This window comes from Dufourea novaeangliae, unplaced genomic scaffold (assembly GCF_001272555.1).
Source record: "Dufourea novaeangliae isolate 0120121106 unplaced genomic scaffold, ASM127255v1 scaffold335, whole genome shotgun sequence".
NCBI lineage: Eukaryota > Metazoa > Arthropoda > Insecta > Hymenoptera > Halictidae > Dufourea > Dufourea novaeangliae.
The window spans coordinates 240,619-264,930 of NW_015374211.1; the positions used below are offsets into that span (position 1 = coordinate 240,619).

Genomic DNA, 24,312 nt, shown 5'->3' on the forward strand with positions numbered 1-24,312 from the left:
ACGACGATATTTCCGTTTCGAGTGAACGTGTAAAACTTGAATATAAGAAATGACACTACAACTGTACGGTGTATCGAAGTCCGAAGAAACTGCCTTGGAAGAACGATGAACCAAGGGACCTTGGAAGTCTTGCATCATGGATCTCCTCGCAGCAAGTGACTCCTACGAACATCGGATGATTTATTAATAATACTGTCGACTTAAAGAGGTATTACGGTTGAATACTCGTAATTAACCGAAGAAGTGGAGTTTCAAACCATTGGCTGTAGAGTTCAGCAAGTATTCGTGACCTCGGCCTCCTCGAATCGAGTGACGACACTTCGTAACGAACCGTTCGACACTGTGTCGAAATCGTTTTGTCGAGTAAACGGGAAGAGGCTTTTTTTCCTACAATTACTTCGGTAATATATACATTGTGAATTATATGGTAAACGCTTCCAGTACTCACCTAAGGAAAGTACAAACGCGCGATACGTGTTGTGTAATTCTTGGAAAAAATCCAGGGCTCTGTCTCTTTCAATGGTCCGACAAGATGAAGGAAGCCCATCGATTGATCTGCAGTGAACTGCAGCTATAAAATAAAAGTGCATCGTAAGCGTGTGGCAGAGACCAACCGATCGATCGGGAATACCCGGCAATCACGCGACACGTGGGACACGGCGTGTAGGTGGGCCTTCTCCCTGTTTTTTTTGTATCGTCCACCGTTGCGCATATTACGACTGGTACACGTGCAAAAAACGGCGAAACCTTGAATCTTCCGAGGCGGAAAAATTCCGGGCAATCCATCAAATTTTGACAGGCGATTTCACGGGGGAAAGAACGCGAGGCCCTCGAGGACGACGGAAGCTTCTTCTACGATCAGTCCACCATCGAGGTACGCAGGGGCAACATCTTCCTGGGCGAGATTACGTTTAATCGGAAATTAATTAATTGGATATCGGTGCAGAACTATATCGCAATGTACGCGAAAATTGTTTAAATCGTGACTCACGGGGGAACGTTCGTGTCTGTGATTATAAAAGTGGTCCAAGTCAAAAAACGAAAAAAAAAAACAGAACGTATCACTTATACGGTGTTACATCGATTTACGTTACAATATTACGAAAGCATTTTTGCAGAATATTTAAATTCACTTTAGCTGCGTCTACACTATATAACAAAAGAGTGTTATGTAACAAATTGTTATATAGCTTTGTTAAACAACATGTTTTTCATAACTTGTTACAGAATTATATCTTTTGGATAAGTCCGTAACAAGCTTGTATAACAGTTCCTATTATTAATAATGGCGTCACACTTGACGGATATCATGTAAGTTGCTATATAACACGAAAAATGTAATATAACATTTTCCTTTCTGTTCTTTTAACAAGTTTTATAACTTGGCTACAGAACTTGTTATGTTATATAGTGTAAACGCAGCTTAAGGCCCCTTTTATGATTACCGGTACATATATTTCGTGATAAATAGAATCTACGATGCCATTGGGAGGGGGGAGGCAGGTGCAATTTATCTCGTCCGTCACCGTGCAAAAGAAACCCGCATTTCGGTGACTTCGATGCACGACAGGCGCTACTAATCCTTCCCCCTGTGCTGTTCCTTTTCCAGGATCGTCTCTCGGATCGCAGGACATCGAGGGGATCGTCCGACGGGGTACGGTCAGAGGGGACGAGGTAGTGAAAGGCGGCGGCCTTGCGCCGATGATCGCTGCTGAAAATCAGTCCTCGTGTTCGCGTGCCGGCTCCAGGCTGGGGCAGTACGAGGAGGAGGTAGCGGGCGACGGAAGCGTGGCGGGCGGGGCTGAAGGTGGTGGAGCGGTTGCGACCACTACCTCGGAGCCAGGTGAGCCAGAGCTAATTAGCCCCCCGTAGTAGCGAGAGATCGCGATCATCGGTTATAGAAACACTGTGTACGGAGTAAACCAGATCAACCAACCCTGATTACCAGATGTTCTAAAAGCCCCGAGGGCGCGTGATAATTACCTTCTGTCCCTGATCCTTTTTAGAAATGATGGTTCAAGTTTCGTTTAATTTGCTTGATATATCCGAGTACATTATATCGTTCCTACTCTCGATGCCTAGATCCTGGGGGAGGGAGAAATTTAAGCTCGTGGCATGGGGGTCCGTTTATGATCTAGGCTCCTTACGTGACTCCTTCGTCCCCTTTGCCACTCCCTGCGCAAGGCATAATCTGGAATTTATGAAACTAAATTTGGGCTTTGGATCCCTGAGTCCGATAACATTATTTCGGTGGAAGTAGAGATAGTAGCCTTTAGATTTCGGTAGATACTTATAAGACTTATTAACATACACATATACTTCATAGAGAATTCTGTTTTCATGATTCACCCGTTTTGTACATGCGATCCCGCTTTTCCTTGAACCTGTGTCAAGCGGAAGCAACCTCCCCCCCCCCCCCCCCCCAGTAATGAACAAAGGGGAACAGCAGGCGCCACAAAACGGAAGCTCTCCAAAAGAATCTATCGTCGCGGCGACAACAGTAGCTACACCTAGCGGCGTCGCGGCGTCGACCAGGGCGGTGAATAATACCACGACGAGCACCACGACGTCGATGACGATGCCTGGTGGAGGCGCTCGTAGCGACGAGGAACAGGAGGAGGAGGAGGAGGAGGCCGAGGAGGAGGAGGAGGACGACGACGACGAGGAGGTGGAGGACGAGGAGGATGGAGTGGAAGTGGAGGGTGGAGCGGCGCAGGAGGCGGTCGGTGGCGGCGGCGGTGGTCTTCTCGCGAACGAGGGTGGGGGTGGAGGCGGCATGGCCGGCTTCTGGAGGCAGAGCAGACCCTCCAGTCCCCGCATGCCGCCTCCGGAGCAGCCGGAGCACAGGCCTAAGAGCCGACACGAGCCGGCGTCCGCGAGATACAACAACCTCGGCTACTGGAGGGCCAGACGTGTCACTTTCTACAAGAATGGCGACCCATATTTTCCCGGGATCGAGTTCAGGTGAGCGTTCTCGGACCTCTCCGCCCCCCGCCCCCCAACCCCCGTTGTTTCTCTTGGTGTAAAGGCTCCCATAGACAATACACGAATTGTCAAAGGGGAAGGTGCTGAATTTGGACCATCGTCTGGGTTGGACCGCTACTGTAAGTTTCACAAGAGTAAGCAATTTGCGCCGTACGGATAGACAATATGTGTTGCGTATGTACTAAGTCAATTTGTGCAATCACTACTACCATACGGCACAAATTGCTCACGCATGACAGGTAACAATAATGGTCCGACCTAAGCGATAGTCCAAATTCAGTAATCTTCCCCTACATAGCATCGGAGGTTGGAACTATCGTTCAGACGATTGAATCGATCTAGGTTGTAAGAGCGGTCGTACGACAAATCGTATCTCGTCTATGGGTCGCTTAACGTGTCTCTTCACCTTTCCGTACAACACAACGGCCCTAGTACCTTGTCAGGGCGCAGGTGGCGTCTCTCCACCCTCTCCCCTCCCCGTGTCCTTGATTTCGGGCTATGAATGAGATCCTCTCCTTTGCTACCGCGTAAGAGACATACTGGGTTATACATATGTATATGTACGATCTTCGGTGTGGTTCGACGTGTTAGAGAAGGTATCGGTTCACGATGGAGACCCGTTTCCGTTTCGTCGAACGATGCTCGGGCAAGAAACGTGTTTCCGGTCTAGTCCTGATTTGTCCTGATTCGATTCCTGAAAGATGGCGATATTCTAATGAGTTTACGAATTTCTAGGTTCAAGCCGGGCCGGGACATTGGTTCTCTGGAGGCCCTACTGGACAGGCTGTCGCTTCGAATGGATCTGCCAAGAGGGGCGCGACACATCTTCTCCATGGACGGGGACCGGAAGCTCACCCTCGACGAACTTGAGGACGGTGCTTCTTACGTTGTGTCCAGCTACAAAACATTTAAGGTGAGTCCCCTTTGTTTGCGTAACACGGTTATCATATCGTGTAAGTAATACTGGGGCCTTGAAGCTAATTTTACATGTGCAGATCACAATCTTTACCTACTCTGTGACCGTTGTTTATGGGTCCCTTTCGTTGAAGAACGCCTGCTCGTTTCACTGCGTTTAGAAAAACGAGACGAACAACATTCCTTACGGGGACGATGTATAATATATATAGTTCATGAAGAATTTCTTACATTTCACGCAGAACTTAAAACGAGTCGTTTGCCAGCAACCAGGGGAAAAGTATAGATTTTCAATCGCATTATGCAACCCTCCTGAGAAAATTGACTGGGAAATAAGAACGGGGAGGGAGGTGTCTTAATCGTAGCGGCGGGAAAAGTGGGTCGTTCGATCTGATACATTGCACGAAGAAGAAATAAGGTCCCCTCAAGACACAGTATCGCGTGTGTATATGTGTGTGTGTGTGTGTGTGTGTATGTTTGTAGATCGAATCTCAGGTAACAACCCCCCCGACCGAACGAGAAGGAACCGATCTCATTTAGAGGGCGATAATTCAAACGCGTGCAAGGACTTTGTCGTAGGGCGAAAAGTAAATACTCCTTTCTGCTCAGTTTTCTGTATCGTTCGGTATAATTAAATCGCACAAAGGGGTGGTAGTACTGATGCTTAATATTCATGACAGAAGAGGGGGGTGGTGAGGCTCGACCAGACGTAAACGGCGACTTCTACAAACCGCGTATGGACATTCCCGTGACACGCATACCACCGGGGTACACCACATCGATGTCGAGTTTAAGAGGGTCGCGATACGGCCGATTTATAAGAAAGCTGCGTATATTGCCGTCCGACAATCTTTGTGTATCTGGCCCAGATCAGGCCATCTAAGCGGGACGCACGCAACGGCTGAGCCTTATTGGCTACCGTTAGAACGGTGTACACGATAAGTAGACGATGAAACGACGACTCGCGGGATCATTCTCGATGATCGGGAAACGTGCGTGTAATCGGACGAAAGTGGACGGAGTCGATAGCCAATTATAGTTTCTCTTGAACTCTCGTACCTTGTGGTTTTGCGATGCGACTGCGATCTTCGGCGTTCTCGAGTAATCCCGTGCCTAAAAACAAATCATCTGAATCGGTATAACTTGGATATGGGACAATCGAAGTCTTATCGAATTCTTCTTTAACTCACCTCGATACTGAAGGGTATAAAATCTTGAATCAGAACTCGTAGATAGTATATCCCAAGCAATCCTCGAGGCTTGGCTCCCAGAGAACGGTCCAATTAACGCTCGACCCTTTCAACCCCGCGTTCCTCTCTTTTGCGCGCGAGTCAAGGATGTTCATTATTTTTATGAAGCCCCCCCACCTCGATAGGAAGGATCGTTTTCACCTAGTTCTTACGTAATTCGACATTAAGGATGGCCCACGCCCCAACCTGATTTCTAGGGTTTTAAGGTGCGCCGGCCCCGTTATGCACACGTATGTACCCACCTACATACACCATGTATCGTCCATAGTTTCTGGCTCTCTGCGCCTCGCCTTGTACACACAATCCGTTATTTCGATCGGCCGGTGGTCTCGTGCCCGGGTCAACCCTTTAATCCGGCAAAGTGGCCCGAAGCTTATATGCACGATCCTATCGGTTCTTATGGACTTTGCATGCCGATCGTTGGATTAGGATCCGCCAGGGAACCGGGCTTGTGGATCCCTGACCCATATATGTATATGTATATATTCCCAGTGAAGAAACCCTCTTAGAATCTTAGCCTTGACCCATATTCCTGGTGAACGTAATCGATATCCAGTGCTTCTATGATTCATACTTGTTGACCGTTCCACACATGTTACCCTGTAATTAAAAGAGAGAAAAACTATGATCACCTTATAATGCTTCTTAATTGTCCCTTAAGGTTTTACACCCGGAATTGAATAGGAATTTGAACCATCTAAAGACAAAACAATTATACCACGGACCATTTGGTGCAGATGTTTTTGTCGCGACAACTCATTCTACAAAGTTTAACAATATAAATGTCGTTTAACTGCAATATTTCACTTGTCACGATATCTTATTTTATATGAGAATAATTCATGCTTCCCTCTCCAGCCCCCTCGACGAAGGGAGAAGCCGATAAATCGGGTTAGGGTGTTAAAAGGGTTAAGTAATTCCAGGGGTTGTTTACCAGCGCCACGTGGGCAAGCGAGGATCGAGGGTCCCGCGCGTGAATCCTGCCCGCCTGACATGGTGGGGAGGACAGGAGCGTGTTTCACTTGGTGGAAAAGAGGGGAGCAAAGTGTACTGGTGCAGGGAAAGGGGGGTGAGAAAAGGGTTGGCCGCGATTGCGCACCAACGATCCCTCCTTTTCCCCTCTGCTCTTCGATCCTCTTCCTCGCCACCTACCCATACGGTTTCGATCCTGCGTCCTGCCCTCGACGTCTCATTATATCGTCCCGTGCGTTCCGCTCATCTCCATATTTTCGCCCTTTTGTCGTCGAACTCTCCCGATCGCGATAATAACGTCATTAAAAAAAAAGAGAAAAAAAGACTCTCGCGTCTCGACACCCCTCCCGCGTCGTCGCGACCTGAATTTTCCTCGTGGTGAAAAAAAAAACTTATCCAGATCTCGCGCCACGGAACCGAATTAATAAGGGCAGAAAGTGGGTTGTAGGGTTAATTTGCACTCCCCAACGTTTCCCCTTCCGTTGAATTTGCAATTAAAAACGACCTGGAAGTATATAAACGGAGGAGCGTTTTCGAGAACGACGCACTTTCTATGACGCATCAAATCCATGAGAATGTACCCTATTTCTCATTATAGGAAACGGAAGCAGCATCTTTTAGGCCCTAAAATTTAAGGTATCGAGTTCCTGTCTCGTCCCTGGGTGTTCTTTGTGTCGATACGAAGCTTTTCTCAGCGATTTGCTACGTCGCCGAGCCTCTCCGAGAAGGCATGAATCACAGAGCAGTGTCGAGGGGGTAAGCGGGTTGGTTCGTACTTCCGTTAAGGAGACCGATGCAGGGCTTCTCGGCCCGTAGGGCGGCCAGCTAGGGAGAGACCGTATCTCATTGACCGTTGGTCAGCCCCGCAAGGGATCAATAAACACAAAGTTCTCCCCCACGGACGATTCACAAACCACACGTTTCTACTACTGCGTTTCCGTGATTCGATGAAATCCGTGCAGAGGGGGGGCCTGTTTGAAACTTTGATTCGGTATCGTACAGTTACCCGCTATCCAGTTTCCTGCAAGTAAATATTATCCACTGAATCGCTAGTATGTGTCTTTTTCTCAGAGCATTACCAAAAGCGTGAAATATCCGGTGGCCACACGTTATTGCACGGTTGTTTCGTTGTTAAGTGAAGTCGTAAACGTGGTCGCTCGGCGCCCTGTTCGAATCAATAGCCTCAAATCGAAGATACTCGATAAACGTCGGTCTCGCGGACGTGTATTACGTACACGCTTGCGGGGCCGGGAGTTTGCGGCAGTAATAAACTGTTACTTCCGACCGCAGCGGTAACGCCGTTCGCGAGAGACGGCCGTAAGCATAATTGATTGCGTCAACTGGCAGTCGCCTCTGATCGGTGCTATATCTTGCCACCGGTTTCTCGTCACTTCCGCTCCTCCGCGACATTAATTTTTCACCCGCGTTATCGCCCTCTAGTGACGCTTCCCTCCACCCCATGAGGGTGTGGAACAGTAATCGCAGCGGGTAACATTCAATTATCACACCTGACTCTGCGCCATATTGGATCATTGGACGAGAATCTGACCGTTTCGTTCTGTATAATCGAAACGACACATCATTCATTTCTTTACCGGTTTCTTCTCGATCGGTGTTATTGTTAGTACACCTTAATGAATCAACTCGATTGAATGAATTTCAAATATTATCGAAATCGAAGCGTCTAAAAAACGTGATTACTTTAGCTTGAATGTTAATGTTTCCGTCAAGATTACGAACGTCTGACTGGTCACGTGACAGTGACACGAGGGTGTATCGGGCGTCGATGTCTCCAGGAGTTTGATTGGTTGGCCACGCTCCCCTGTTCTCTGTGCGCTATTACCGTTGAAATTGGTTACCATAGAATACGTTCTTGCTGACTCTGAAATTTGTTGGTTCGTTCGTTAATATCCGTTGAAAAAAAATGACATCGCAATATTTACAAAATAGTGTATTACTCTCTTCAGGATCGCGTCACAGTTAATTACAACGCAATCTGTCGTCCACGCGACTGTGTGTCAGTGGGCACGAGGCTCGTTAAAAAGAAAATCTTTTTCTCGTGTTCTCTCTCTCTCCCTCTCTCGCGTGATTGTGTCGCCGATGACTAATTACTCGACCGTGATGTATAAACGGGCGTACGCAAGGGGGCCAGGCTAGTAAATCGTTATCCTTCGGGTCCCCGTCCCTCGCCCCTTATACGTGAATAATCGCCGTGATTGTTTCTTTTCTAATCGGCGTGGCACATTTCGAAGCCTCGGGACGATCCGTCACGCACGTTACATGCTCGTTCTTCATTTTCATATCGCGCGCGACTGGGCTCTCTTGTCCGCGATAACGAGTCCTCCTTTTCTTCCAGAACGGTCGAGACGGGCGGGGTGTGGTGGCGAGCGCGTTCGTCGAGGGTCATTCGTTTTCACCCCCACCGCCTCGTGGCACACGTAAATTCATAAAGGATAACACGCTTCTCGAGACCGTTCTCGAAAGAAAATAACCGTTGTAAATTCGTGTCGGCCAGCTACCCGCCGTCGGACTCGTCACGAACGGACAAGAGACACACAGAACCCGTTGGGTGGCGCACGTAGCCTCTGGCCTACATGCGTCATGACATTTCGGTGGAGAGCAGCCTATTGAAACAAAAACGAATATGTACAGCTTAAAATATTCGTGTTGCTCCATGACAACGCGAACACGTTACGTTCGCCATATATTTTAAATACGTACCTCCCGCTTGATACCGAGTTGATGCGCCGCCAAGTATTTCCATCAACCTATATTTACCGTATATATGTATATTATATTCATAATTAATAAGGGAGAAAGCACGGCAAGGGCCACTCGATCGTGAAAACGTTGGTCCTAGCGAATCAGATCGAATGGCCCTGGAAAATTATTCGATAACACGGTGTATATCGCTGTTGGGATCGACGTAATAATGTCGACTAACGGTTGACATTATTACGTCTCTTCCGTCCCCCGTCTGTGGAACAGAGAGCTCGAGTCGTGTGTCAGGGTATATCGAAGAAATTTACGAGCATAAGGGGATTATCGTTTATCGGCGCGAATATTTTTCGTCCTCTCAGTCGGTCGTTCGGTGCTGCAATTAATCTCTGCGCGGGACCGGGCATGCAACGTTGTTTTCGTTGGCCTGAAAGCGATAAGAACATGGTGAAATTTGGGACGCGGGGCGAGATATGTAGCGCGGGGGGTAGGAGGGTGGAGAGTGTGTAACGGTCTCGGAAATAAATGTCCGGGCCGATAACATTTTAAAGTGAATTACCTGTCGCTGGAGCATACACGTGGTCTGAATCGCGGGCGCGGCTTGCGTCGATAAGCAATTTGTCCGCCTCAAGTGTTTCCCCTGACTAATGAATATAAATAACGGGTTATTGGAACCGCTAGTTAGATTAAATCTATCGGTTCACGTCGCTTAAATGCACTTACTGGTGCGTTTCACAATTCCCCCGGGCCTGATACGTAATCGTCACGCAGCTCGTTATATTGTTACTTAATCACTGAAGATACTGGCGGTAGGTTCTTACGGAAAGGAAATCACATTTTTGCGGTGCTGTACGTTGTGTTCTACAAAAATATGTATCCAGACGTTAACGAATCTTTTGGCTACTTATGTCCCAACGGAGCATTAAGTCCTAGTTCGATAAAGGTGCACAGAAACACGGGGAACCATAATTCAAACAGAGAATGCACGTCAATACTTATCAAGACACTCCACGCGATCCTAACCTCAACAGCAATGTCCTGACTGTCCTACCTTCCGCAGCACCAGGTTTCCCGCCAAAATCTCTCGCAGAATTAAAACCTAGAAACGATAAATCGTCTATTCACCTGTTTTCTGTAACAGTTATCACAAAACAAGCGAATCTGTGTTTCCCATTCGCGACAAAGTCTGCGGGCTCGGTTCGTTTATTGTTGCGTCTCGATGAATATGAATAGCTGATCGGGGGGCATTCGAAACGAAACGAATATTTGGGGGCAGGTCGATCGTTTCGCGAAAAATTAGAACTACGATCATGTTTTCGGTGCGTACCACAAGAGGGAGAAAGAGAAAGAGAGGGAGGCCGATCCAGCAGCCCACGGTAACTGGATGACGTGTGGTGGTGGTGACGATCGACGATATGTAAATCACTGCGGCATCCCGTCCACTGTGTATGGTACTCATTGCATTTTATCCCCCCGCGGCACGCTTGTCGCAGAACGGTTCGCAGGACGACCACCCCTTACCGTTACAACCCCCCTTTTCGCGACGGCACGCTCGCCCGTCACGCACCCCCTGTGTGTAATATATGTCAATTACGATTTCAAATCCTTGCATGCATAAGCAGCAGAACATGCCGCGCGCCACGGCTGCCTGCCGGCACTGTTTCGAGAAATGAAATACAATCTGTTTGGAGTTGGGTAACCGGTACCCGTGCGACGGCCATGTTGGATAACCTCTGTGTGTTGACGTGCGTGATGAGTGAGGGGGCAGATTCACAAGTGGAGTGGCCCGATCGTGTTCTGTTGAGAGACAACTTGATTTTGAATTGTGGATCCATTGAGATTGGCCATATTTACTTGTACATCGAAGACATATTCCCCTGTGCTGTTAATCCTGGAACGACATAATGGTATACATTGATGGAAGGTATTTACAATGTTTAAGGTTAGTGGATGCGGGAGGATTTTACCTGGAAGGTTAGGTCTAGTGGTCAACGAAGTATGTAATTCTACGAGACTGGTATCTTGTTTGAAATGTCCTTCTGATTTAGTTTCCCTTTCAGGCCAATTCTGGTAAATGTCGGAAGCGTCGAGGATTCTAGCTGAGCCGGATATATCTACAAAAGAGACTTCTGTTTATGGGCCGTTGTAGCTCACAGTATCGTTATCGAAACCAGTATACTCCAGTGTACGAATCTTCTAGAACTCGTACCAATTGAAATTCTCTCACAGACTGCGTACATGTATTTCGAGGTTCGTCGACGGCGGTAAGGTACAATAACTTCCATAGCAAGTTTCTCAAATAATTCTTATATTACAATGAGAAATCAGGCTCACGTGGACGACTTAGGGAATAGATCGCCGGATAACAGGGGAGGGGGGAGGGGAAAGAAAAAAGTGTTTCGTGTTAATCTTCAGTTTGGTCGAATTAACCCTTAGCGATCCCAGTGCAAACAGCTTATCGGCGTATATCCACCGACCAATTACCGTGCCGCGAGCGTGCACCGAATAGCATGTAGAAATTGTACCGATTACTTCCCCCTTCCCCTTTTCTATCATAACTTCAATTACATTTCACTGAGAGTCTGTTCTCGCCCCGTCGTTAGACGAATTTCGGTTTGTTTCTCGATGTCTGGTTCATCTATCCTGTCTCGATTCGTGCTCAGATCTGTTTTAAGGGTATAACAAAAAACGCAACGACCTAAAAGTTCAATTAGCTCTCGTTTCGCGGTTAAAACGATTAATGACCGACAATTAGTCGAGAGTACAATCGAATCGCGTACTGCTACAAATGATAATTCATGGTCGACGACCCGTCACGTCAAAGGTTAAGGGTTAAAGTACAGCGACGCGACCTTTCGGCGGTCAACAAGTATATTCACCCTTACTTCGTGGATTAGAGCTCTCCCATTCATTCAAAGGAATTCTTATCTTCGTCGTAGCGCATTTCTAGTGTCCGCCAGAAAGTACCGTTTTCGTTACTCTTGACCAGATCCGAGAGAATAAATTCTTACATAATTAATATCACAGGTGTCCCTCTCCATATATTAAAAAAAATAATAACTCCTTCCAGGGCTGTTCACTGTTCGCTCTATTTTGCCTACGATCAGGCCACGAGGAAACAACGGCAACTGGAGGTCGCGCTGTTGATCGATGATGCATAGTTAAGTGCAGCTCGAGACGCCCCAAAAAAAAGAAAGATTAACTTCATTTTCCAATGGAACGTGTAAAATCTACATACACCCACTGAGTGCAATTTTGGTAATAATTATATAAAGGGCCAAGTTAGAGACATTCTCGTTCGTTGGAAACGAATAATTTTCGGTACGATTCGAAGCAATTCCAAATGGGAACAGTTTGGGTCCGTTTGTGACCCCTGAATAACATTGCCAAAGGGGAAGAACCAACGAGAGGGGTGCACGACCGCGTAAATGCGTGGTAAAAGGTTAAGGGTTGTAGCACCCATGGTGAACCCCAGGCCCGTGGGAGGGCGTGCCCACACCAGCGGGCTGGTACTTTCGTTTCACCTATCCAATTCGATCCGCGCGTCGCATACCATCGGCGGCCGGAAGATTGTTGCACCGTGACCTTGGCCTTGCACATCGAGGATATCCATTGGCCAGCGCGCGTACGCGCGACTGCGGATCGTAATTTACGTGGGCTGTCCACGTGAATTACGATACGAACGGTTCTGAACTCTGTGAATGGAGTCTCGGTGTCTTCCGTCGTCCGTTTCTTTTGTTCCTTTTTTTTTTCTTTTCGTATCTCGGCCATTGGAAGCATTTTCACGAGTCGTTTCTACGTTGGAAGCATTTCCACGTTCAGCGACGTCCGCTGAAGGTGGAAGTAATTTTATCAGAACAGAAAGAGGATGTGGTTGTATCATGCTGCGAAAAGAGATTTTATACATTTTAGCGTTGAAACCTTGTACGATTATCGCGTTGAGAACGGGCTTAAACTTTTTGTCTCCATTTGACACACGCGTAGTGGCTGCACCTCATGGCGATCTTGTTGCTAGTCCCAAGAATAGTATTTTTTCTGAAACGAAACAGTCAAGTTTGAAGTAGAGGTTGATGGATGTATTCATTCGTTAATTTTTTTTTCAAGAAAGTAACTTTTCGTCAATCACGGGGGCAAGTTATAAATAACTCGACCTAATGGTTCAACACAGTTTAAGGGGGCTACATCTGATAGCCGCAACAGTATTCTCAGGTTAATTGTCGCTCGTTTTTTTTTATGGTACACAATATCTGAGCGAAATCTATGAGGTTTGTAGACCGCTACCGGGTTTAGTGAACAACGGCACGCAATTATCCGTGAACTACTCCCCCCGAACCCCTTAATTTTGGTACATATATAAGCCCACCCTTCCTCCCCCCATGCCATGATTATGACAAAAATCGTCGATTTGATCTGCGGCCGTCGGTGCTCAGGAATTACATCAGGAACTTGTTAATAAGCGATCGCGATAATATTTTTTATAGAAGCTGTCGTAGATCACTGATACGGACAGAGAACTCTCTCGACTCGCGGCTTTGCTGAAATTGAAATTGTACGGCTGGAAAACGAGAAATTGGCGAGAGAGATTTAAAGATTTCAGGTACATTGAAATAAAATGTAGATACTAGAATTGATAAAACAGAAGCGACAAAAAATTAGAAATTGTCGTGCAGAGGAGAAAGAACATATTTCGCTGATCGTTAACTTCTAAATCGTAATTGAAACAATGTCGCAGCATACTCGGCTGTTACTCGATATTAACATTTTTTTTTCCCCGCCAGCAAAGTGTTAATTTTCTTCAGGAAAGCATGCGCCTCATCGGATGACTCAGGGAACAATTCCGTTTGTCGAAGTAACATTCGCGCGCAACCCCCTTTTCCTGTGGAACGCAAAACGGAGGCGAAAGTCCTTCCCGGATAGTTGCACCCGTGGAGACAATAACTGGGAACCGAAGGTATTCGAACGTTATCGCGTCGTTTCGTTCGCGAAAGAGGAACGGAGCTATACATTAAAAGAAAAGTATAATATACATATATATTTATGTATACAGTAAAATTAATTTTATATACCGAATCTTGAATACAAACTCGAGTATCTTTTAGTGGTTTAACAATATCCTTTCTAAATAAGATCTTTTCTAAGATCTCTTTAATAAGATTCTAATAAGATCCTTTCTAATAAATATATATTTTTTAAGTTTGTAACGAAGAAGGTGCCATTATTAGTGTATTTTCAATTTTGTTCTTGACCAAAATTCAAATGAGTGGTACTTCGAAATGTTCATAAATAATTTCATCACCCACTGCATCTTTTCTTTTTTCCACGGGTTAAGACGTTCCGTTTTCCAACGGTCGTGCCTCAAGTCCATTAAGAGTCCTGTAACAGCATGGTCACGTCAGATTATGTATATTGTCATGAGTACCTATTAGGTCTTGCCAAGCCCTTTGTTTTCTGCAGCGTAGATGGTCTAGGAAATGGCCATTTAGTTTATTTTCGGTGACACGTTCGTCACGGTTTCCACTAACTCGCGGATATCTGTTGGAAGAACGAGGACGAGAAATACAAGTCTTGAAAAATGAGAAACAATGTGGAAATACGGGGTCAGTATTGTAATCATCGTTTCTCTGTTGAGTATGCAGTGATTGAATAGATATGCTAATTTAAGAAGTGTTCTAGACTCGATGATTCATTTCCTTTTAATGATTGGAAATAATCGATGAATGTGAAACTGGAATCTATACGTAGAGATTTCGTCGACGAAAGAGTCGATACGCGATTAATTGGTATGGTTCCAGTGTGAAGAAAACAACGACGACCTCACCCAAGGGTTAAGCTTGCGTCACAAAAGGATAGGCTGCCGGAAGAGTTGCGAGAGGGGTGGGTGGTCCGACCTTCACCCTGTGTTAATCTATGCTTCCATTATCATACCAATCCCATCAAAGCTGGCATAGCTTTGCGACTGCACGACGACGAATCCGGTTATTGGTCGAGTCTGACCATTTTTCAATGAAAGAATCGATTCTCGTTAAAAAATCACGCCTGAAAAAATCGGTTCGTTATCGGAGAAAAAAAATAAAAGGGGCGTGTGCGAATAATTATGATTATTTAAATGAAAGAATAGTAAGTAATTTAGCCACTTTTATTTATTAATATTATTATTATGTAAGAATCTACTTACTTTCTAAAGTTATAGAGATTTTATAGAAAATTCTGTAACCATTGATCAATTGGGGACGGGATCGAAAGTATCGAAGCGCATTGCTTTTGGTGAACGTGCGTGTCTCGTGGCCGTGAGTCCCTTTATTAGACCATTAGCCTCGTTAACTCTTTCGCCCTCCCCCTTTACCGACTCGCTTTGAATATCGATCCCTATTTAACCAATTAGGGTAATTGGTCCGACGCGATGCCACTTTCCGCGAAGAGATCAGATTTTTACTGCTACACCCAACAAAATATGGGCGTGGAACATCCTTGATTCGAAAGGAACGCTTAACCGGAACACCCCTTAACGAGACCCTACATTATGCCAGGGTGGTGTCTGTCGGCCCCCACCGTTTATCAAAGATTTCCACCTGTCCGTCACGATTTCTCCCTAACGACACTGAAACACCCGTTAAAAGTACACACCAACCCCGTGCACTCGTGTCCGATCAATCTCGACGAGAAAATTCGGCAAAGCAACCCACGTAACTACAGTAATTCCTCGACGAGTGTTCGATGTCTCCTCGGCACACAAACAAGGAGAGGTCCTCAGGTGTAACACTGACATATTTAATAAAACTCAGCCCAGTGACCATTAGTTTATCAAATATTTAGCCTTCGAACACTCGTGGAGGATTTACTGTACACGAAAATAATCGAAGAAAAACATGATTCATTAGAACCGATATACATAAGATCTCATGCTAGTCAAAGTGGACCGCGAAATTTACCAACGCCCTAAGTAACAATCAACCAAGGGACGATTTTAGAACTACCCCCAAAAGTTTTCGGTCGGACGAATCGTGTAACCCTCTTGAATATTTACAAATATCCCACGCAGGGGTCAAGTCTGAAAATAGTAAAATATCCCAGTAGAACCCTGTCATTTGAACTAAATTTAACCCGAAACGTCAAAGAGTCGTGGGATGTAGAGTCTCATTAACGAAATCTCGTTCTCGTGGTAAGGTCACCGTGAAAAAAGGGGGAGTGTGTTGGACGGTGGTACGATACCAGCCGCCTAATGAAACGCCTGTTTACCGCACGCGAATAGATAAAACCGTAGAACTGACCCCACAGGCGGCGCAGTGGGACGGGAAAAGTTGTGACGGTGAAATTTTCAAATTTCGGCTGAGTATCCTTTTGTGCAGATAGTAGCCAAGACCTGGCCACGGTGGGGTTAGGTGTATTTGTGTCCTTGACACACGATAGCTCTTTCTCACACACACATACACCACGAAAGCGGGGTAGCGGAGGGTAGGGGATGTTGCAGCCCCTTGGGGGGTCTCTGAGACTCCAGCCCAATGGCACACCCCGCCTCCAGTTGTCCATCGAGCACAGTCGGGGTTGCACCTAGTGGCCCCACAGCCCTCTGGCCGGGACAAACGTTTCGCCCGCGAATCTACGTTCTCTCTGATAGGGTTACCTTCTGCGATCAGTATCCAAGTGGTGTTCGAACGGCAACTGCGACGGTTACATTTTTTTTTTTTTCCAACAAATACCTACTTTATCGTTTTTACCACAAAACCATCCGCACAGAAGCGTAATTCTTGTCTTCCAGTTCGAAGGGAGTCACCTGCAAGAATACTGGAATTAAGATTTGAATATATATATATATATATGTATATATATATTTCAAAAGTTGGTCCTTGATCGATTCGAAGGATCATCGAGAGTGATATTAGACACCGTTTGGAACAAGTGACACAGGAAAATGTGAGAGATCCTGTGATTGCGTCGAGGTGTGCACGCGCGCGCGCACCCGCCCGCCCGTTTATATTGCGTGTGGGTCGGGGGAACAGTAATCGTTTCGCGTGAGGGGCCTACAGTGATTCGGGTTCACCATTGAGTCGGCAAGTTCCTCGTCCCGCTCGGACCTGGAGCCGGACTTTGCCGCCGGTTGCGAGAAGGGGGACGATTCATTCAGCGACTCCGAGCCAGAATCATCCTGCGGCGGCCCCGTGTCACGGGAGGGCTGCTGCGACAGCTTCGTCGTGTTGATGAGCGATTCGTTCGAGGTCATATCGCTGCCGGCCGATATGTTGCAGGTCCTTAACATTTCCTCCAACCATTTGACTCCCCTCTACAATTTTGTCCCAGTCGATTCTTTACGATTTTATCCTGGAAAGAAAGGTGTTCTGGTGTAGCGCTTAACACTTTCGATGTTTGTGTCGAGTATATACTCGTCATGAAGGATGACAAGTTTTTATGGATTCATTTCAATTTTCCCGCAAATGCATTTATTCTCGGTTTTCGTCGAATACAGTAAATCTTTGATGAGTGTTTGAAGGCACTGGTGAATCATTGACTTCAGAATTCCATGCTCTATCACTGTGCTAAACCTCCATAAAAAGTCAGCGTTACACCTGGGCACCTCTTGTCAGTCCGCTGAGGAGCCTTTGAACACTTATCGAGGATATACTGTGTACTCGTTGTAACTTAAAAATAATTCAACGCACAAGTGAAAGGGTTTTAACGAAATCGTATTCGTATTTTCATCCGCGACAGCCGGCCAGCTACGGAAAGAAGAGCAACACCTGGTACACCAGTCCATCCGGTGGAGGGAACAGAGGCGGAGCGGGAGTCGGCGGTAGTGTCGGTGGTTGGCAGAGCAGACCGCCAGCGGTGGCCAGCCTTAGCAGAAAAGCTTCCATCACCGACGAGGCACCACCCCCCGGGGGTGGAAAACCTTCCTCCGGACGTGTCATACGGATCGTCAACAACCACGATCACACTGTCCAGGTATTAATCGAAAGAGCGTATAATCGATGAGGTACGATATTCTGTCCTCGTGAAATGAATCGTTTAGTAAGGTCGCCTATTCAAGATAGACAATCAATTCCGAATTGACATTGCATGGTCCTGAAGATGCTTACAGTTTCGGGCAGGTACCTTTCAGACTTAATGATTTTGGACACAATATCGTGCCCGATCGACATTACAGAAAATGAATGGATCCTTTATAAGGGAATAGTAATTTCTTTGAATTCTCACGAATTGTTTCGAGGAAGTTAGTAAGATTTTCTGGCGATATATTCATATAGTGCCGTGTCCTGCTGACCCTCCGCACGTCACAGCCGTTCGAGGAGGTATTGGAGGACCTTGGACAGGTGCTGAAGATGAACGGAGCCAAGAGGATGTTCACAGTGTCCGGTCAGGAGGTAAACGGAATTTTCGATTCTGTTCTACCAGTGATTCTAACCCCGTACAAGTACCCCAGCGGTTATAAACGAGAACCAGTTGTCCCGAAATTCGTCAAAAGACGGTGACGTCGCGATGGTATTATGATCGATAACGTACTCTGTTCGTTGGAGCGAGTCGAAACGTGGGCGACTCGAAAGTTTATCAGCGATTTATGCAAATCGACGGACATCGGCTCCGGCCGTCGTACTTATAAAATCTGCTTGAATAATGTTTGTCCATAAATATGCATGGGCCCCCGGGCGGCGAGGGAGGGGGGGGGGGAGCAACCGAAGCGTCGAAACGAAGCGTGACGATATCGGGGTCGACTTCTTGGCTCTAAATGGAATCGGGTCGCCGCTTAAATCTCCCATGAATCGTCGTGGATTATCGTCATCTACCCTTCCATTCCTGTGGGGGAAGAATTCTTAAAATGAAACAGAAAACATTTCTATCGAAAAATTCAACACACACAAAGACTCGGCACGCGAAAGAAGATTAAGATAATAAGGCTTTAGTCAGAAGTAGATTTCAGCCAGCATGGTGTTCCTCTGTTGAATTCCGACTCGCAGAATCGAGTGCAACATTTTTAAAAAAATCTTGATGAGGTTTATTCCATTTACACATAACTAATAGAGTGTCGTAAGAGTCTAATTGTAAACTAAATGTTTCGGAGTTAGTTTGAATTAGATCTGACGGTTTATAAAATTACACAGGGTCTTATATACTATCGCTGTGTGGTAGGGAAAAGATGCTCATGAACCTTAGGACGGGATGAGTAAGTAGGAATTCAGACCTTGGGAAAAATAAGGGTGACTATGTTTAGGACAGAGCAACATGGTCGCAGATTGAATCAACGTCAATAGGTACCTAGGTTGGACATTCAACACGTCCATCTTCTTTTCTTATTCGGCCTATTACTTTCCGCGGGTGAACGTAACCCAGCCGCTGCCGTCCGTTGATTGAAATTCCTTACGTCACAGAACCGATTGCACGATTATACAGTACGGTGTCAGGGGGGGGGGGTTAGCCTCTCTGGGCAAGTGGGTCGGAGGCCCCCTCCCCGTGAAAAAGGTCAGAGATCCATCTTTTCAGGTCACGACCGTATATGAATTTCAAATTGGGCAATTTTCTTTTGTCGAGCATTTGGCTGCCCTGTACATCATCGTGCACGCCCCGGTATCCCCGACGTCAACGATGTGTGTGTGTGTGTGTGACGTACGCGATACGATCCCCCATCGCATGAAGAAATGTCTTGGTTCATTCATTTTAACGTCGGTGCCCCCACCCCCCCCCCTCACACCATATCCTTCCAGAGTATGTTTCTTGAGTAGTACCATTTGTCATACTCTTGATTACATCTGCAGTATCGGAAGGAATGCCTTTTGGTACCTGAGTACATTACAAATTCACGGATTAAAAAAGCCTAAAAGAAACTTCTTTTTTCGTGCATTCTAATTCAAGGTGTTTAAACCTATATGAAATATTTCCGTGATTAACATTAGCGTGCAAAAACATCACCGTCTATGGGTACATATAAGTAAAGACTTTTATTATATAAGAGTTTTAATTATATAGAGAAATTTTACTTTAAACAGCAAAAAAAGAAATACCATTGGAAGGGTTAATTAAGATCGTAATCTTTATACTTTCTCTTTCGTTGGTATCGCCATCAGGTGAGGAGTTTCTCGCAGCTGAGGAACGAGTTCGCGGACGTGGACACATTTTACCTGGGCACCGGCACCGGTATAGGAATCGTCGGCGCGGTGACAGCGTCCCCAGCGAGACGATCTAGATCGAGGGGCCCGCCAACAGTGGTCGAGGACATTGGTCGTCAGAGACGTGCCCGTAGCAAGAGCAGACCCAGGGCTTTGTACGCCCCCGACTCTGACGTCGTCCGAGTAAACGGTTCTCCATTATATCATTCAATCTGTCTCTATCGCACGCCGATCGATTCGGCCCACCTAAGAAATCGAAATAACGCGTTACGTGCTGTTATGTTACACGTTCACAGATTACAGTGTAGTGGAAGTGTTGCGGGAGGAGCCAGCGAAGGTGACGATCCGTGGCCTGAGACGTTCGTTTTATCCGCCCTCTCATCTGCCCCCGGTGGACAACTCGCCGCCGGACAAGAAGTTGCAACTCGAATGGGTTTTCGGGTATCGGGGCACCGATACACGACGAAATCTCTGGGTTCTGCCCAGCGGCGAGCTTCTCTATTACGTCGCTGCCGTGGCTGTTCTCTTCGACCGAGAGGAAAATGCACAACGGCACTACGTGGGCCACACGGAGGACATTACGTGCATGGAGGTGCAGTATTTAATAGGGACCCAGGAAAAAACAGGGGAACCAGTCAGTACCCTAACCCACGTTGTATTAGTAACTAAACTGCGGAAGGTTATGGAAAATTTTAGTCACCGATATCGGAAAATTAAAATAGAGCGTAATTTTGAATTCTGTACCAGAAGTTTTAACTATATATGTATACATACACTCACGGTGGCCAAACTACGGCTTGTGAGCCGCACACAGCTCTTTTAGACTCATATTAAGATCCCATATACTTAAGAGAATGTTCCCTTGAACACTTTTTGTAAAGTCGATACCTCGAACGAGTTCATCGTGTGTAACATCCTGGTACAGTGCACTGTCTTTCTGCCATTCTTGTCTACCAGACCCGCAACCGTGTCCTAGTGAGAATTAACGATCGAAATTAACGTTATAAACATGTCGCACCGCAGGTTCACCCAAGCAGGGAGCTGGTCGCGTCGGGGCAAAAAGCCGGGAGACACAGGAAAGCACAGCCACACGTTCGCATATGGTCGACAGAGACCCTCCTCACCCTTTACGTGTTCGGGATGACTGAGTTCCAGATGGGCGTCTCGGCGTTGGCGTTCTCGCAGCTGGTATGTGTATCCGAGTTGTAGAGTCCGTTTGCACGCGATGTCTAAACAATAAAAAAAAAAAAAAATCGTCAAATAAAAGAATACCTTTGATCGTTTGGTGTATTCTTCTTTCCGTAGAATGGGGGCAGTTATGTGTTGGCGGTCGACGCTGGCAGGGAGGCGATACTCTCGGTGTGGCAGTGGCAATGGGGTCATTTGTTGGGCAAAGTGGCGGTAAGTTAATTTCACGTGAACCTGTCTTTTCGCTTTGCACTGTCGGAATAATCTTAAATACGCAAAATTTTCCTGCTTTACAGACCATGCAGGAAGATTTGACCGGGGCGGCGTTTCATCCCCTCGACGATAATCTACTGATCACGCACGGTCGGGGACACTTGACGTTCTGGAATCGACGGAAGGATGGTTTCTTCGAGAGGACGGACATTATTAAACCGGTAAGAAAGAGAAAGACAGAGAGAGATTCATAATTCCTCATTAAAAAATCGGTAATAAAAAGTACGCGTGTCTCGTTTACCGAAAGTATACCGATTTTTTGTTCAAAAGCCATCTCGCACCCACGTGACGAGCATACAGTTCGAGCAAGACGGGGATGTCGTGACAGCGGACAGCGACGGTTTTATCACGGTCTATTCCGTGGATGCCGATGGCGCTTACTTCGTTCGAATGGAGTTCGAGGCGCACAACAAAGGCATTAGCTCCCTGGTCATGTTGTCGGAAGGCACATTGCTCTCGGGGGGTGAGAAAGACCGAAAAATCGCCGCATGGGACTCTCTGCAAAATTACAAACGTATCACCGACACGAAGGTATATACACATACAATCGTGGTGTATTCGGTGGAATGTTATTCTCAGCCACACGTTTCATTGGACCCGTTTTCGTTTTTTTTTGTCAGCTCCCGGAAGCAGTAGGGGGTGTACGTAGTATCTATCCCCAGCGACCGGGAAGAAACGACGGTAACATATATGTGGGCACCACGAGGAACAATATTTTGGAAGGATCACTTCAGAGAAGATTCAATCAGGTGGTCTTTGGCCACGGTAGACAGTTATGGGGACTCGCGGTGCATCCTGACGATGAGGTGTTCGCCACCGCGGGTCACGATAAGAATATCGCTCTGTGGCGGAGACATAAACTTTTATGGACGACGCAGGTGATTTTCACTTATACTAACAGTGATCGGTTATATTGTTTATCGTACGAAAGAAAAATCGGAAATATTATCGAATGTCCCAGGTCGGTTTCGAATGCATCTGCATAGCATTCCATCCATTCGGTGTGGCGCTTGCCGCCGGATCCTCGGAGGGTCATCTTCTGGTCCTGGCAGCGGACACTGGAACAGCTGTGGCTACTCTCAGAGTCTGTGGATCACCTTTATCCTGCATCGGCTACAACCCAAGTGAGTCGCGAATTGAACAGGCATTGTTGATACTTTAAATCGAACAACTGGACAAATCGAGAGTACCTCAATGATGTTTCCGTTGAACAGCCGGCGAGATCATAGCAATGGGGTCTCAGAACGGGAGCGTGTATCTCTTCAGAGTGTCCAGAGACGGATTCTCGTACAAGAAGAGCAACAAGATCCGCGGAACGCAGCCGTTGGTTCAGCTGGACTGGAGCTCGGACAGCAGGTTCCTTCAGACTGTCACGCAGGACTACGACTTGGTGTTCTGTAATATCGTTAACATTATATAGTAAAAATCTCTAAGTATACCGCCACGAAAGCGATGACAATCACTCGTGAAATATTTATTCACAGGGGACGTAAAGGCCTTGTCCTCGGAAAAGAGTCCACTGGTCATGAAAGACGTCAAATGGTACACTCACAATTGCATGGTCGGTTACATGGTGTCCGGTAAGTCTGCGCATAGTATACAATCTACAGGAACACACTCTTCTGCCGACGGATCTGTGAAATTAGTTAAGTAAATGTGCTTCCATCGCAGGAATGTGGAACAACCGTTACTATCCACTGACGACGGTGTTGACCACGTCGAGTAGATCGGCTGCCCATGACATGCTAGTCAGTGGCGACGCCGAAGGGTACCTGAGGCTTTTCAGGTACCCGTGCACCAGCGCCAAGGCGGAGTACGTTGAGGAGAAAGTGTACAGCTCGCTGGTGGCGTGCGCCAGGTTTCTTTACAACGATCAGAATGTCGTCACCGTCGGTGGAACCGACGCCGCGCTGATGCTTTGGGAACTGGTCGACGAATAAAATGTCTCGTAACCACGCGAGACCTGTTGGAGGTCCCGAGATCAGGCGCCTATCGATCGTGGATCGATCCTACGATAATCCGCGATAACGACTTCTTTTTTGAAATATCGACAATTACTAAATGTTTATCTTATCTTCGTGCAGGATTCGCGGCGATTCTCGAAGAATCCATCTTGACAGGCGTTGCTGACGAGCTTCTTGACAATTACACGACTAATTGTCATCGTGGTTTGGTAATCAGATTGTACTTAATACGGGCGCCGTTCAGCGCTTGTTGTATACCGTATTATTCTCGGAGAGACGATTATCAATGTTTTTGATACGATTTCGTGCGGGAACCACGCGATTATCGTTGCCTCCCTCCCTACGTAGCCGCGAGGTCCGATACTTATCGAACGAGTTGTAATTACCGTTTTGACGAAGGGAAGATAAGATCTGCTAAACGAAGTGTCGTTTAAACGATCGATTTCATCTTGCGACGGAACTTTCACTTTTTCATGGCGAAATATCGATGTGTTCGGTGCACAATAATTGTACTGTCACCATTTGTCCGACTATTCTTCGGGGTCTTCAGAAGATATATTTATTTTCTAAATCGTTAGAAGAACGTGAGAAGAAGCGGTATTGTTCAGAGAAACGGGTCCCACCGCGGCCAGTCCCCTCCTATACATTCTATAAAATGGGAGTACACGCATAGGCGAGCACCGAGTGCGAAAGTCTTTGAGCTCGTTGTTGGACAACGACTGTGGACACACAGATCTCTTCCATATACGAAATTCAAGTTTTCACATTGAAACGATAATCGAACAGAATTTTTTCTATTTAGTGAAAATATCGTAGACGTTGTTTCGGCTAAACGGACGATCGAACGTGAACGTAATCGTCGAGGAAAGCACATTCGCTAATTAAACTCGACCATCGACATTAAAAGTAGGAAACTAAAAACAAACAAAAAAAAAGAGTATATAAGTAGACAAT

At 46.5% G+C, this 24,312-nt stretch overlaps 1 protein-coding gene and 1 long non-coding RNA gene across 2 annotated transcripts; one reads left to right on the forward strand and one right to left on the reverse strand.

Annotated features, from left to right (window-relative positions):
* Window positions 1–1,701: 1,701 nt before the first annotated feature.
* On the forward strand, window positions 1,702–23,334 carry LOC107192323 (echinoderm microtubule-associated protein-like CG42247). The gene is made up of 16 exons (XM_015581542.1): window positions 1,702–1,838; window positions 2,401–2,964; window positions 3,721–3,898; window positions 17,544–17,777; window positions 18,080–18,196; window positions 19,892–20,123; window positions 20,230–20,525; window positions 20,957–21,121; window positions 21,239–21,334; window positions 21,418–21,555; window positions 21,665–21,925; window positions 22,015–22,272; window positions 22,356–22,518; window positions 22,609–22,791; window positions 22,879–22,974; window positions 23,066–23,334. Exons 1-16 carry the CDS (start codon window positions 1,702–1,704, stop codon window positions 23,332–23,334), a joined length of 3,387 nt encoding a protein of 1,128 aa, XP_015437028.1.
* LOC107192325 lies at window positions 9,087–9,952 on the reverse strand. Its single transcript, XR_001516295.1, has 4 exons — window positions 9,864–9,952; window positions 9,564–9,701; window positions 9,400–9,484; window positions 9,087–9,267 (listed from the first exon to the last, which is right to left on the reverse strand). It is a non-coding gene; the product is annotated as an uncharacterized LOC107192325 (long non-coding RNA).
* Window positions 23,335–24,312: the final 978 nt, after the last annotated feature.

Excerpts from the sequence above, each read along its gene's own strand:
- LOC107192323 (XM_015581542.1), top strand. The coding sequence starts at position 1,702 with ATGATCGCTGCTGAAAATCAGTCCTCGTGTTCGCGTGCCGGCTCCAGG. Across the intron at positions 20,124-20,229 it reads TGACGTCGTCCGAGTAAACG|ATTACAGTGTAGTGGAAGTG; the intron begins GTTCTCCATTAT and ends ACACGTTCACAG. Across the intron at positions 21,926-22,014 it reads AACGTATCACCGACACGAAG|CTCCCGGAAGCAGTAGGGGG; the intron begins GTATATACACAT and ends TTTTTTTGTCAG.